This window comes from Cetorhinus maximus, chromosome 15 (genome assembly GCF_964194155.1).
Source record: "Cetorhinus maximus chromosome 15, sCetMax3.hap1.1, whole genome shotgun sequence".
NCBI classification, from domain to species: domain Eukaryota; kingdom Metazoa; phylum Chordata; class Chondrichthyes; order Lamniformes; family Cetorhinidae; genus Cetorhinus; species Cetorhinus maximus.
Window position 1 is genome coordinate 94,330,728 of NC_135893.1, and position 14,323 is coordinate 94,345,050.

At 46.3% G+C, this 14,323-nt stretch overlaps 1 protein-coding gene across 1 annotated transcript in view; it reads right to left on the reverse strand.

The window, feature by feature from the left end:
- LOC144691008 (cytoplasmic phosphatidylinositol transfer protein 1-like) overlaps positions 1-14,323 on the reverse strand; it is a 195,973-nt gene that overhangs the window by 31,350 nt on the left and 150,300 nt on the right. Inside the window, exon 9 of the mRNA XM_078558986.1 lies at positions 8,485-8,548. Within this exon, the coding sequence (XP_078415112.1) occupies positions 8,485-8,548 (64 nt within the window). The remainder of the gene's footprint in view (positions 1-8,484; positions 8,549-14,323) is intronic.

Consider the following 14,323-nt stretch of genomic DNA (forward strand, 5'->3'; position numbering starts at 1 on the left):
GGTCATGGGTTTGGAAGGTGCTGTCGAAGGAGCCTTGGTGAATTTCTGCAATGCATCTTGTAGGTGGGTACACACTGCTGCTACTGTATGTCGGTGGTGGAGGGAGTGAATGCTTGTGGATGTGGTGCCAATCAAGCAGCTGCTTTGTCCTGGACAATGTCAAGCTTCTCGAACGTTGTGGAAGCTGCACTCATCCAGGCAAGTGGGGAGTATTCCATCAGACTCCTGACTTGTGCCTTGTAGATGGTGGACAGGCTTTGGGGAGTCAGGAGGTGAGTTACTCAATGTACAATTCCTACCCTCTGACCTGCTCTTGTAGCCACAGTATTTATATGGCTAGTCCAGTTCTATTCTGGTCAATGGTAAATCCCAGGATATTGATAGTGGGGGATTAAGTGATGGTAATGCCATTGAACATCAAGGGGTGACGATTAAATTCTCTTGTTGGAGATGGGCATTGCCCAACACTTGTATGGCACAAATGTTACTTGCCACTTGTCAGCCCAAGCCTAGACATTGCCCAGGTCTTGCTGCATTTGAACATGGACTGCTTCAGTATCTGAGGGGTCACGAATGGTGCTGAACATTGTGCAATCATCAGCGAACATCCCCACGTCTGACCTTATGATAGAAGGAAGGTCATTGATGAAGCAACTGAAGATGATTGGTCCTAGGATACTACCCTGAGGAACTCCTGCAGTGATGCCCTGGAGCTGAGATGACTGACCTCCAACAACCACAACCATCTTCCTTTGTGCTAGGTATGACTCCAACCAGCAGAATGTTTTCCCCCAGATTCCCATTGACTCCAGTTTTGCTAGGGCTCCTTGATGCCACAGTCAGTCAAATGCAGCCTTGATGTTAAGGGCAGTCAATCTCACCTCGAGAGTTCAGCTCTTTTGCCCTCGTTTGAACCAAGGCTGTAATGAGGTCAGGAGCTGTGTGGCCCTGGCGGAACCCAAACTGAGTGTCAGTGAGCAGGTAATTGCTAAGCAAGTGCCGCTTGATAGCACTGTTGATGACCCCTTCCATTACTTTATATGTTGGAGAGTAGACTGATGGGGCAGTAATTGGCTGGGTTGGATTTGTCCTGCTTTTTGTGTACAGGACGCACCTGGGCAATTTTCCACATAGCTGAGTAGATGCATCTTTCATGACCTCAGGTCGTCCCAAAGCACTTTACAGCCAGTTAAATATTTAAAGTGCCATAAGATACAATTTCTTTTCTTCCGTAAATAGGTTCAGTGATCTGGATCCGAGCCCTTTTCTTAAATTTTGCTTTGTCGTCAAGTGCAGTTCAGTTTAACCTCAGTCAGACGGAGCAAATGGAGAAAGAGCATAACATGCCAAAGGCTTGGGGTATTGCAATTTAAAGCAGTCATAGGCAAAAAAAGTGTGGGCGACTAACGTTTTTTTTTCCACTCTGAGGGGGAGGAGCTGCACAACATTCTACTCATGGCAACACTGTGCACAAATAATGCGATAATGCTTATTTATGGCTTTGTAAACAAATGGCTAACTTAACAAATAGATGTACATAAAGGTGGTACACCCCTTCCCAAGCCTCTCTTTTGACCTTGGTTTCTCGTTGGAGTGCGATGGAAAGCCTATAGATTTTCACTTCTCTTATCTTATATCCTGTAGCCAAGCTACACAATGGAAATTGCACCTTAATCAGATTTAACTTGTTGCAGTAGGAACAACATTCCCATGATGCAACGTGTCATGTAATTTGCTAGAAGGCAAATAGCAGAGAATATTCTGAACAAAGAGAAAGTCTTTTTTTTAAAAACAAAAAGGCAATTTCCACACAGACGTACAAATTAGGAGCACGAGTAGGCCATTTGACCCCTCGAGCCTGTTCCGCCATTCAGTCAGATCATGGCTGATCTGATTGTGGCCTCAATGCCACTTTCTTGTCTACTCCCTATACCCTTAGATTCTTGACCAACAAGGGAATCAATCTACCTCTGCATTAAAAATATTCAATAAACCTGCCTCTACCGCTCTCTGGGAAAGAGAGTTCCATAGACGCATGACCTGCAGAGAAAAAATTCTCCTCGTCTCAGTCTTGAATTGGATACTTCTTATTTTTAAACTCTTCAGGTAGATTCAGATTTCAGACCAGCAACTAGAACATCCTAAGCTTGAAAGCAACTGACTACAGTCGTTTTTACCAGGACTAATGCAAATATTTCTCCTACTGAAGACACCTCATATGATGAGCACACAATTCATTACACTGCAATGATGTTTAAGAAACTCATGGGAACCTGGTTGAATGCAACCGGTAATAACAGCCTCAGAAGGCTACTGATTGCCGGTTGGGTGGTGTAAATCTGCCTATTAGAGTAATTGGGCAATGCAAGCACTGTTTCAAAAACAGATAAAAGCAAAAAACTCCGGATGCTGGAAATCCAAAACAAAAATAAAAATTCCTTGAAAAACTCAGCAGGTCTGGCAGCATCTGCGGAGAGGAACACAGAGAGAGGTTCTGTTGAAGAGTCATACGGACTCGAAACGTTAACTGTGTTCCTCTCCGCAGACGCTGCCAGACCTGCTGAGTTTTTCCAGGTATTTTTATTTTTGTTCAAAAGCAGATGTTTGCCTCTGATCCAGTTTTTTACTGCCAGAAAACACAAGATACATATGCATTAGGAGCAGGAGTAGGCCACTTGGCCCCTCGAGCCTGCTCCGCCATTGAATAAGGTCATGGCTGATGATTGTAACCTCAGCTCCACATTCTTCCCTACCCCCAATAACTTTCGACTCCCATGTTAGTCAGGAGTCTATCTACCTCTGCTTTAAAAATATTCAATGACCTTGTCTCCACCGCTCTCTGTGGAAGAGAATTTAAAGATGCATGACCCTCAGAAAAAATGTCTTCTTATCCCCGTCTTAAATGTTTAAACGTTAAACTGTGTCCCCCTAGTTCTAGTCTCTCCCATAAGGGGAAACACCCTTTCAGCATCCACTCTGTCAAGTCCCCTCAGGATTTTATATGTTTCAATAAGATCACCTCTCATTCTTCTAAGCTACAATGGATACAGGCGCAGTCTGTCTAACCTTTCCTCGTAAGATAACCATCCCCGTCCCACGTATAAGCTGAGTGAACCTTCTCTGAACTGCTTCTAACACATTTATATCCTTTCTTAAATAAGGAGACCAAAACTGTATACAGTACTCTAGATGTGGTCTCATAAATGCCCTGTAGCAAAATATCCCTACTTTTATATTCCACTCCTCTTGCAATAAACGACAACATTCCATTTGCCTTACGAATCACTTGCTGCATCTGCATACTAATTTTTTGTGATTCATGTACCAGCACAGATCCCTCTATATGTCAGAGTTCTGCAATATCTCCTATTTAAATGATATACTGCTTTCCTATTCTTCCTGCCAAAGTGGACAAGTTCACATTTTCCCACATTTTACTCCCTCTGACAAATTTTTGCCCATTCATTTAACTTATGTCCCTTTGCAGATTCCTTATGTCCTCCTCAGTTTTGCTCCTTATGTCCTCTTCACAACTTAAAATAGCTGTGCTTCCCTCTGCTTTCAAAACACCACAAGTTGTCTCTTTGTTCATTTTTTTATTCATTCAAGGGATGTGGGCGTCACTGGCTAGGCCATCATTTACTGCCCATCCCGAATTGCCCTTGAGAAGGCGGTGGTGAGCTGCCTTCTTGAACCGCTGCAGTCCATGTGTAGGTCCACCCGCAGTGCCGTTAGGAAGGGAGTTCCAGGATTTTGACCTGGCAACAGTGAAGGAACAGCGATATATTTTCCAAGTCAGGATGGGGAGTGTCTGTCTGCTGCCCTTGTCTTTCTAGGTGGCAGTGGTTATGGGTTTGGAAGGTGCTGTCTAAGGAAGCTTGGTGTGTTCCTGCAGTGCATATTGTAGAAGGTACACACTGCTGCTACTGTGATGACTATGTCAGGCTGATGCTCGACTAGCCTGTGAGACAGTTCTCTCAATTTTGACACTAGCCCCCAGATGTTAGTCAGGAGGACTTTGCAGGCTCGGTGTGCTGTTGTCATTGCTATTGCCTAGGTCGATGCCAGGCCGTCCAGTTCTATTCCATTTAGGCTTTTTAGCGGATTGATACAACTGAGTGGCTTGCTAGGCCATTTCAGAGGGCAGTTGTGAGATAACCACATTGCTGTGGGTCTGGAGTCAAGTGCAGGCCAGACCAGGTAAGGGCGGCAGATTTCCTTCCCTAAAGGACATTGGCGAACCAGGTGGGTTTTTACAACAATGGTTTCTAGGTCCTCATTAGACTTTTAATTCCAGATTTTTATTAAATTTAAATTTCATCATTTGCTGTGGTGGGATTCGAACCCAGGTCCCCAGAGCATTACCCTGTTCATGTGATGTGACACATCCAACCAGAGATGGCAACTCTGTCTGGAAGGTGGCGAGAAGGAGTCCCTCTACAACTTAAAAGGGGGCATTAGCTTGCCTCAAGCCTCCAAACGAGGCACTCTTTTCAAAGATACTGCTGAGGGGGGCCCATAACAGCAGGCAATCAATGGCTGTCAGTCCAGGTAGCCGAAATGCACCATTGAAATAGCCTAGATTAATAGGTGTTAATAAGGTCGCTTCGATCACTGTGGTCTGAGGGCAACCAATGCTGTCACTGGATTGCTATAACGACACAGCATTATTTATATCTTTTGGAGAAATGAAGTCAGTTTCATTGTTAATAAGCAAGAGCTGCATAGAGGGTTGAAGCCGTTTATAACCACTGGGGTTATCAGAAAGTCCTGCTAACTAGGGCTAATTTGAGATCACATTCTCTTTATTGCTGCGATTTTTATTCCTTACCAATTATTTACTCCTTTCACATCCCCACTACTTGTTTTTCTCCAGGAGGGGAAGGAATCAAAGGGAAAAAATGAGAGCCTGCCTTTCCTGATCCCCAAACTCTGTTGCCCAGGTTACAGGACAGGTGGCATGCACCTGAAGTGAGCACCAGAGGTCCTGGTCCCGGTGTGTCTGAACTCGGTGGGCTGGCTGATTATTGTGGCCTCTTGTGCGTTCCCAATTTTCATCGCTCTCCCTCTGGCGGCCATGCCTTCAGCCGCCTGGACTCAGCTCTGTAATCCCCTCCCTCCCTCAGCCTCCTGGGGGTGAGAGGGTTGCCCTACAAGGAAAGAGCAAGTAAAATGGGCCTACATTTTCTGGACTTTAAAAGAGCGAGCAGTGATCTCATTTAAACATATAAAATTCTTAGATGGTGGGGCAGGGTAGATTGAGGTTGTTTCCCCTGGCTGGAGAGTCTAGAACTTGGGGACGTAGTCTCAGGATAAGGGGTTAGCCATTTGGGATTGAGGTGAGGAAAAATTTCTTCACTTAGACAGTTGTGAATCTTAGGAATTCTCTACGACAGAAGGCCGTAGATGCTCAGTCATTGAGCATATGGAAGACAGAGATCGATAGATTTTTGCAGACTAAAGGAATTAAGGAATCATGGGAAAAGGGAGGGAAAGTCGAAAGGTTCAATCATGATCTCACTGAATGGCGGAGCAGGGTTGAGGGGCCGAAAGACTATGTCTGTTCCTAGTTATGTTATTACCCCGGTGCCTCCATTAAGGTAGTCCGTAAAACCGGAGGCTGGAATTTTCCAGCCCCTCACGTTGGTGGGATCTTCTGGTCCCACCGATGTGAATGGACATTTCAGTGGCTCGCTGACCCCACCATAGTGGGGCTGGAAAATTCTGGCCTGAGTCTTTGACCAAACCTTTGGTCAGTTGTCCTAGTATCTCATGTTAATCCACCTTACATTTTGTTAAATAATCGCTCCTGTGAAGCACCTCGGGGTATTTAACTATATAAAAAGGCACTATATAAATGCAAGTTGTTGCTGATCTATAGGTACCATTACATGCAACTGAAGCTTCCTGTAGGCTATGTTTGCTCTCCATACATTTATTTTTCAAGGGTCACCAGTCTACAACCATCAAAGGAGATGCAGCACACACTATACACAGCAGATTGCAAACTTCTTCATTCATTTCTTTGACAGGGGCAAGTTGACCAGCAGAAATGGAAAATAACCCCAAAACTGAAATTAGCTCTGATTAACATTGATGATGTCTCAATTTAACCTGCAGCACCGCTAGTCAGAATTCCTTAAAGTAAGTTATTTTCGGAATTGGTTGTCCTGGTAACCTTGAGAATAGTTTTATGTCAGCATCTCTGGACCCAGTCACCTCGAACTCTTTAAATGAGAACAGGAAATGCTGGGGGTAATTCAGTAGGTCAGGCAGCATTGGCGAAGAGAGAAACAGAGTTAACGGGCTGGGTTTAACAGCCCCCGCCGGGCGTGTTTTTGGCGGGGGCGGCCACACGTCAAATATGTTGGGTGGCTAGCCCACTAGACCACCCACCGTAGGTCTACTGAGGCCCTTAGGTGGCCAATTATTGCCCACTTAAGGGCCTTGATCTGTCTCCAGTGCCACACTGAACAGTGAAAGGTGGGCAAGAGTGAGAAAGCTGATTTTTAAATCAACTCGGTGAAAAGGTGGGAGTGAGGGGTGGGGTACACCTGCTCTGTGCAATTGGGGACCCCCTCCCCCACCATGTTCTCTACCTGCCTAGCCTCCAGACCTCCACCCACCCCCATCCCTAGGGGGCCCAATCCCTCCCTGCATTAGAAGTCCAGGACTTACCCGGTTCTGGATGCCACGATCGTATTCCCAGGACCTCCTTGCAGTTCCAGCAGTGCCCACTAGTGAGTGGCGGCACTATTGGGACTGCTAGAGTTGCTGGCCAATCAGACTGGCAGGCAGCTCTCGAGAACGGGGCTTCCTTTCCACTGAGGGGTAGAAGTCCAACACTCACCCTGTTCAGACCATTCCCGGTACGTTATCGCTGCAGGGCAGGCTTTTTAAAATTTTCTGTCGGGGGGAGAGCAATATGCACCCCCTGACCAGCCCCTGTAAAATTCAGTCCAACGTTTCAAGTCAATAAACCTTGGTTAGAACCTCAAAATCTTTGGGCTGAATTTTCAAATGGTCATGGTGGTGGGACTGAAGGCGGGATGGGCTTGCAATTTCCCACCACCAGTTGACCTGGTGGTCTCCTACCACGGTCCCACCTCTTGAGGCATTTCCACTCCTGAAAGTGAGGGTGGGTGAGGGGGTGGTTGTTGCCTCAGCCTTGGGGTGCCCCCTCTCGCTCTCCTACCTACATCGACAGCGCCCACCTCTGATGGTGGGGCTGCCAATCTCAGTGCTGGAGGGCCTCCTATTAGCCCTTCAGCCTTACGCGCCAACCTGCCATCCTTAATTGGACAACATTAATTGGTCTGCTTGCTAAAAATCACTTCAGACATCAGGCAAGTGAAGCAAAGTAGGGTTGGGACCCAGAAATGCACCTGACATCGGGGTCCTGACCCCAGAGCCCCATACTTTCCCCCCCAAGTTCTGAGCTGACACTTACCAATGAAGTATATGATATGATTATTGCAAATTAAGTACCTAACCAGGACATCTTGCACCTTAATGCTTGCAAAGGCAGGCCAAACACTCAACAAGCCATTAAGTTTATTTTCCACTGTGTTCCATCAAGCTGTGAAAGCGTTCCAATTAAAGTGGAGCGCACACTAACTCACAGCTGACTCAACAAAACAAAATTTGGTGGTGCTGTCAGCAAAAATACTGTCCTTTTCAAATTGGTGCTCGATTCCACAGCAAAATGGCCTGAAGGATTTTAGGAAATTGAATTTCCCCCTTCTTGTTTCGATTTGACTGTCGAGATAAGTTTATAGCCTTTGAGGCAGACAAGTATTTCCTCCTCCAGAGGATTATGTAACTTTCAGATATTGTATGAATGACGTGTAGCTACAATGAGAGTGCTGGAAACAAGTACAGACCGTACGTATCCACGGGTCAAACATGAATGATATCCATTATTAAAAGTCACCCCTCTTGGGTGTTAATATTGAATTCAACTCGAGTGGACGTACATGCAGTAGGAACCTGCTTATCGGAGTGCAGGGCCAGCACTCAGTCAGAAGGGACAAATCTGCATTTTGTGCAACGCCAAATAAAATCTAAAAAAGCAAAATACTGCAGATGCTGGAAATCCGAAATAAAAACAGAAAATGCTGGAAATACTCAGCAGGTCAGACAGCATCTGTGGGGATAATAGAGTCAACGTTTCAGGTCAATGATGAACGGAAGATTTAAATCTAATTGTGGACTCGCTATCACCTGCTATATACTACTGTGTGGCACTAGGTCACCCAAAGTGTCAAATTGCTACTGTTGGGATTCATTGGAAAATGGTCACCTTGAACTATTGTCATCGATAGTGCTAAAGCTCTTAATATATCTGTCAAAGAAACCAAACTCCTTTCCTTTTCCTTTCCCACTTACATACACAATACAAGAGAGCTCTGGTTAAGAGATATTGATGATGTGCTATTGCTTTACATATATTAAAAACAATCACAATTGTTTAGATTAACTCACCACACCATTCATCCACCCAGGCAAAGGCTTGCCGATGACCTATTAGCAAGATGTCCCTGATGACCTGCAACAAGAGAAAAAAGCATGATTGAATTCATTTTGGCAGTTACCTCTTTGTTTAACCTTTGAAGCAATGCTGATAAACAATTATGGACAAATGTTTTATTCCGCTGAACATCACTTTATTTTATTTGGCAATTAAAGATGTGAACACAACTTATTTCTGGTTCATCTCAGTCCAGTGAAGACAAATCATTGAAAAGTTCAAATTTCACCTAAAAATAATGGATTCATCCCCTCCCCTTTAATTTCACCGCTCAGGTATCTCATTGCCTTATTGGGCCAAGGTCTCCCACTTTAGAAGCTAGACACCATCCAGGACAAAACAGGCCGTTTGGTGGGCATCCCTGCACACCACCTTAAACATTCACTCCCCCCACCAGCAGTGCACAGTAGCAGCAGTGTGCACCATTGGCAAGATGCACTGCAGCAACTCGCCAAGGCTCCTTCAACAACACCTTCCAAACCTGTGACCTCTGCTACTGAAAAGGACAAGGACAGCAGGCAAATGGGAACACCACCACCTGCAAGATCCCCTCCTAATCGCATACCATCCTGACTTAGAACTATAGCTCTGCCCCTTCACTGTTGCTGGATCAAAATCGTGGAACTCCCTCCCTAAAAGCACTGTGGGCGTACATATACCAGATGGACTGCAATGGTTCAAGAGGCAGCTCACCACCACCCTCTCGAGGGCATTTAGGGATGGGAAACAAATGCTGACCTTGCCAGTGACACTCCCATCCCATGAAGGAATAAAGAAAAATTGCTCTCTTTCTCCTACTGCATGGAGTCTCCTAACAGGAATTCTCCTTTTGTTTGGAAGTAACTGAGACTTCAGACCAAATATTTTCCAAAGGCTGACACCAATGTTGCTAAAGATCTCTGCGCTTCTCCAATTCTGGCCCCTTGAGCATCCCTGATTTTAGTAGCTCCCAATTGGCAGCTGGGCCCTCAGCTGCCTAGACCCTAAAAGCTCTGGAAGTCCCTCTCTAAACCTCTCCACCTCGCTTCCTTTAAGATGTTCCTTAAAACCTACCACTTTGTCCAAGCTTTTGCTCACCATCCTAATATCGCCTTACGAGGCTCTGGGTCAAACTTTGTTTGATAATTGCTCCTTTGAAGCACTTTGGGATGTGTGATGACATTACAGGCATTATGTAAATGCAGGCTGTTGTGTTAGGAATGTGGGGAGGTAGAATTCAGATATAACACAGCTGGCTGTCTCTCCCCACCCGTCCCTGATTGGTGCAAAGTGCCAGGTGAAACTCCACCAAACTGAGCGTTGGTGACTGGTGGCCTTCAGGGATGGGAGTAGAAAGTCTGAAGCTTACATTAACAAAGCGAAAGGTGGAGGGAAAAGTGTTGCTCTGACATGACTGTCAAAACAGCCTTTTCTAGATCGTCCGGACAGCAGGAACGGAGCGTAGACTTTTCCCCAAAACCTGCCTCTCTGACCAAGATTTTGGTTACTTGTCCTAATATCTCTATGTCATTCAGTGTCATATGGTGCTTGGCAATGCTCCTGTGAAGCACCTCAGGATGCTTTACCATGTTAAAAGCGCTACATGAATGCACGTTGTTGTTTTTGCATACAAAAGCCGATGACACAAACCAGGTTATGTGCCCTGGGCAGTCTCACTGGGCTGTTTGTGAGGTATTGCTGCTTTCGCTTTTGGCTCCCTCCAACTAGTTGAACAGTGCCAATGAGCTCTTAATAAGTCGGTAAATAAAGCTTCCAAAAACTGTGCTGCCAGGTCCTGTCTGGTTGTATGAGTGACAGTGAGTACGCAATTCCTAATCCTTGGCTCCCAGGTCTCGACTGTAAATATCCTTGCGGAAAAGTCAACGCCCCAAAACAAAAGGAGGGAGAAACAAATATCGCAGCCACCTCAGTTTATAATTCTAGTGTCATGCAAACTGGCCATGGGTTCTGCTGCTCCCCATTGATCAGAATGGCATTATTTGTAGGGGGAATGTTATACGTGTCCGTCAACAGAGCTTCAGCTAGATTCCAACTCAGCTTTCCTGGAATTTGAGAATGCATCAAGGAAATAACTGAAGTATCAAGAGTACAAAACTCATCCAAAGTCACAGAAATATTTCATGCGGGGCAGGATTTTTCAAGTGGCAGGGTTTCCCGCCCCGCCATCCCAAGGGTCGGCGGGGGGTCGTATCGCTGCTGATCGAGGCAGTCTCATGTCGCTTTACGCTCCAGGGGTAACTGGCTGCCTCGGGACCTCCACCCCTCAACTCAGGCGAGGTCCTGCCTCAGAGCAGCTGCCAGCTCCACAGACCCAGCAGCGCCAGCAACAGCAGTGGCCAAGACCACCTGCGGGAGGCAGACATTGTGTGGGGGGGGGGCGAGCACCCGATGTAGAAAGGGGCCCTTCCTTTTCCCACCCAAATCCCGACCAGGGTGACCTGCCGGGTATCTTCCCCTGCCCCGATCCCCCTCTCAGAAGCCTCAAAATTGAGGCAGGGCAGGAAACGGTGGACAATAATCGACCCAGTGACTGTGAAGGGACGGTGATATAGTTCCCAATCAGGATGCTTTGTGGCTTGGAGGGAATAACACCCCCAAGTTTCCCATGTGCCTGCTGCCCTTCTAGGCTGCAGCGGTTTGGAAGGTGCTTTCAAAAAAGGATGCAAGTGCACCTTGTAGGTGATGCACACTGCTGCCTCTGGTGTGTTGGTGGTGGAGGGAGTGAATGTTTAAGGTGGTGGATGGAGGTGTCACTCAAGGGGGCTGCTTTGCCCTGGATGGTGTCAAGCTTCTTGAGTGTTGTTGGAGCTGCACTCATCCAGGCAAGTGGAGAGTATTCCCTCACACTCCTGACTTGTGCCTTGTAGATAAATGGTGGACTGGCTTTGGGGAGTCAGGAGGTGAGTTACTCACCACAGAATTCCTAGCCTCTGACCTGCTCATGTAGCCACAGTATTTATGTGGCTGGTCAACGGTGACCCCCAGCATCTTGATAGTGGGAGATTCAGCAATGGTAACACTGTTGAACATGAAAGGGGGTTTTTTAATTCCAACATAGATATGGCTACTGCCAGGCACTTGGGTGCCACAAATATTAGTCCTCACTTTTCAGTCCAATCCTGAATGTTGTCCAGGTCTTACTACATGCATGCACGGACTGCTTCAGTAGCTGAACAGTCTCAAATGGTACTGAACACTGGGCTTAAAAACCTCTAGCTTTTTTCAGCCCTGACGAAGGGTCATCGACCTGAAACGTTAACTCAGTTTTTCTCTTTCCACAGATGCTGCCCAAGCTCCTGAGTATTTCCAGCATTTTCTGTTTTTATTTTAGATTTCCAGCATCCGCGGTATTTTGCTTTAGACTATGAATTCATATAGTAATTAGCAGCAGGGCATCTGGTGCATTTACAAAGCTATTTTTACTCTGTGACAACGTGCTACAGCATGAAGTGTGAACGTTATAAATAGAACCACAGTTAGATGAGTTTCACTAATGACACCTTCTCCAGCTAAACTAATTACTTCTGAAAAAGAGGAACCAAACTGTAAGCCAAGGGCAGAAATGATTTTCGTTTCCTGGGCAAAGTGGAAAAAAAAAGCCTCATTTGATGATTGCAAGGATCAATTACAGTAAAAGACTGATGACCATTCAGCATTAAGACCAGAGTACCAGAATCACGCCAACTCAATACAGGCAGTCGGATAATCCCCGTCACAGTTTACCTTAACTGCAAAATGTAAAGGGCCTTAATGGTTTCCGAAGCAAGTTCGGATTCGGAACCTGGCAAAAGTCCATGGCTGCGAATGCAGCTTTTCCAATTTAAAACAAAGACCATCATTCAGCATTTGCTAAAGCAAATCCTATCACTGGGTATCAGGTGGGTCAATGGTGACATTTTAGGTGGTGTTTAGTGGAGGTGACAGGGATCTCGTTCGCCATTTAGAAAGCGGGAGATCCGTATTAGGGAAGGCCTGCCATATTAAGGACAACTCGGGCACTTCACTGGAGAGTGTTGGGCCTTTCCTGGGATCAAGGGCCCCAAGAACAGGGGCTCTGCCTGCTCGAGAGCTGCTGACCAATCAGAGGCTGATGGCTCTATTGCGCGGCAGCACCACCAGGGAGGTAGTGGTTGCTGCCGGTACTACAAGCACCCGAGGCTCAGGGTCACCCATGGACCCAGGCCATAGGTGAATGATGGCGGGAGGGGTGGGTCACAGGGGGAGGTGAAGGGTGGGAGTTGACAACAAGGGCAGGGGGGGGTGGTTCTCAGCTTCCCCTGTTCCCAATACTAGGTCGGTCAATCAGGCACTGAGTGCCTTTGAATGAGGGACCTTCTCTGGGAGCCGCAAGGAACCCTGCTTCATATCAGCAGCCTTTAAGCTGGCATTAATTTCCCATCCTCCTGACTTGGTCAGGACAAGGGGTGGGGAGGCAGCATGGTCTCCATCTGCCAATCTCCTGCCTGATTAAACCACCCCACCCCCTGCTACCAAACTCACCATGGGGGGAGCACATTAAATTCCACCCTGTGTAATGAATGATACCTGCCAGCAGGGGGCTCATTTGGGGTGCCCTTGTCTAAATAAAGTGCCTCTGTTCAGACTCACGAGTCATTCTGTTAACATCCAGTTTACATACATCGCGCAATAGAAGTATCGTTACTGCACAGTCATTATTAACCATCAGTTTCTTTAAGAGGTATAGTTTAAAATAGCATTCTCAAGTTAGTGCAGCTGCAACTCGCTAACTGTTACCAACGAGAATTAACTCATGTCTATAAACATTGAAGGCGGCCAAGGAAATGGGTTTAAGATTCAAGAAGCTGATTCCAGATTCACTTCATGTTATTAGAGATCCACAGAGCAGGTGGATAGGTGACCAGTGATTGACCTGTAGAAACATCAGAAATTTACAGCACAAAAGATGTCCATTCAGCCCATCTTCTGTGCTGACTGGAAAGGAGTTATCCCATCCTCCCAGCTTGTGTTCTATAGCACTGCAGGTTACAGCACTGCATATCCAAGTGTTTTTTTAATGAGGGTTTCTGCCTCCACCACCTTTTCATGCAGTGAGTTCCAGGCCCCTATAACCTTTCGGGCAGAAAGGTTTCTCCTCAACTCCGCTCTAATCCTTCTACCAATTACTTTAAATCTATGCTCCCCGGTTACTGATCGCGCGGTTAACAGAAATAGGTCCTTCATAATTTTATGCGTCTCAATTAAATCTCCCCTCAGTCTCTTCTGTTCCAAGGAAACCCCCCAGCCTATCTAAGACTTCCTCATGGCTAAAATTCTCCCATTGCTAGTAGCATCCTTCTGAATCTCCTCTGTACCCTCGCTGGTGCAATCACATCATTCTCGTAATGCAGTGACCAGAACTGTATACAATACTCTAGCTGGAGTCTAACCAGCGCTTTATACAGTTTAAGCATAACTGCCGTACTTTTCTTGCTCTATGCCTCTCTCAATAACGGAAAGTGGCCAATATGCCATTTTAACCATTATATGTACCTGTCCTGCTGCCTTCAAGGACCTGTGGGCATGCACCCCCCTATCCTTCCGTTTCTGTACACTTCTGGTCAACACATTACCAGGAGGATATGGTGGCGTTGGAGAGGGTGCAGAGGAGGTTTACCAGGATGCTGCCTGGTCTGGAGGTTATTAGCTATGAGGAGAGGTTGGAGAAACTCGGATTGTTCTCACTAGAGCGACGGAGATTGAGGGGCGAATTGATAGAAGTTTACAAAATTATGAGTGGCATGGACAGAGTAGATAGTCAGAAGCTTTTTCCCA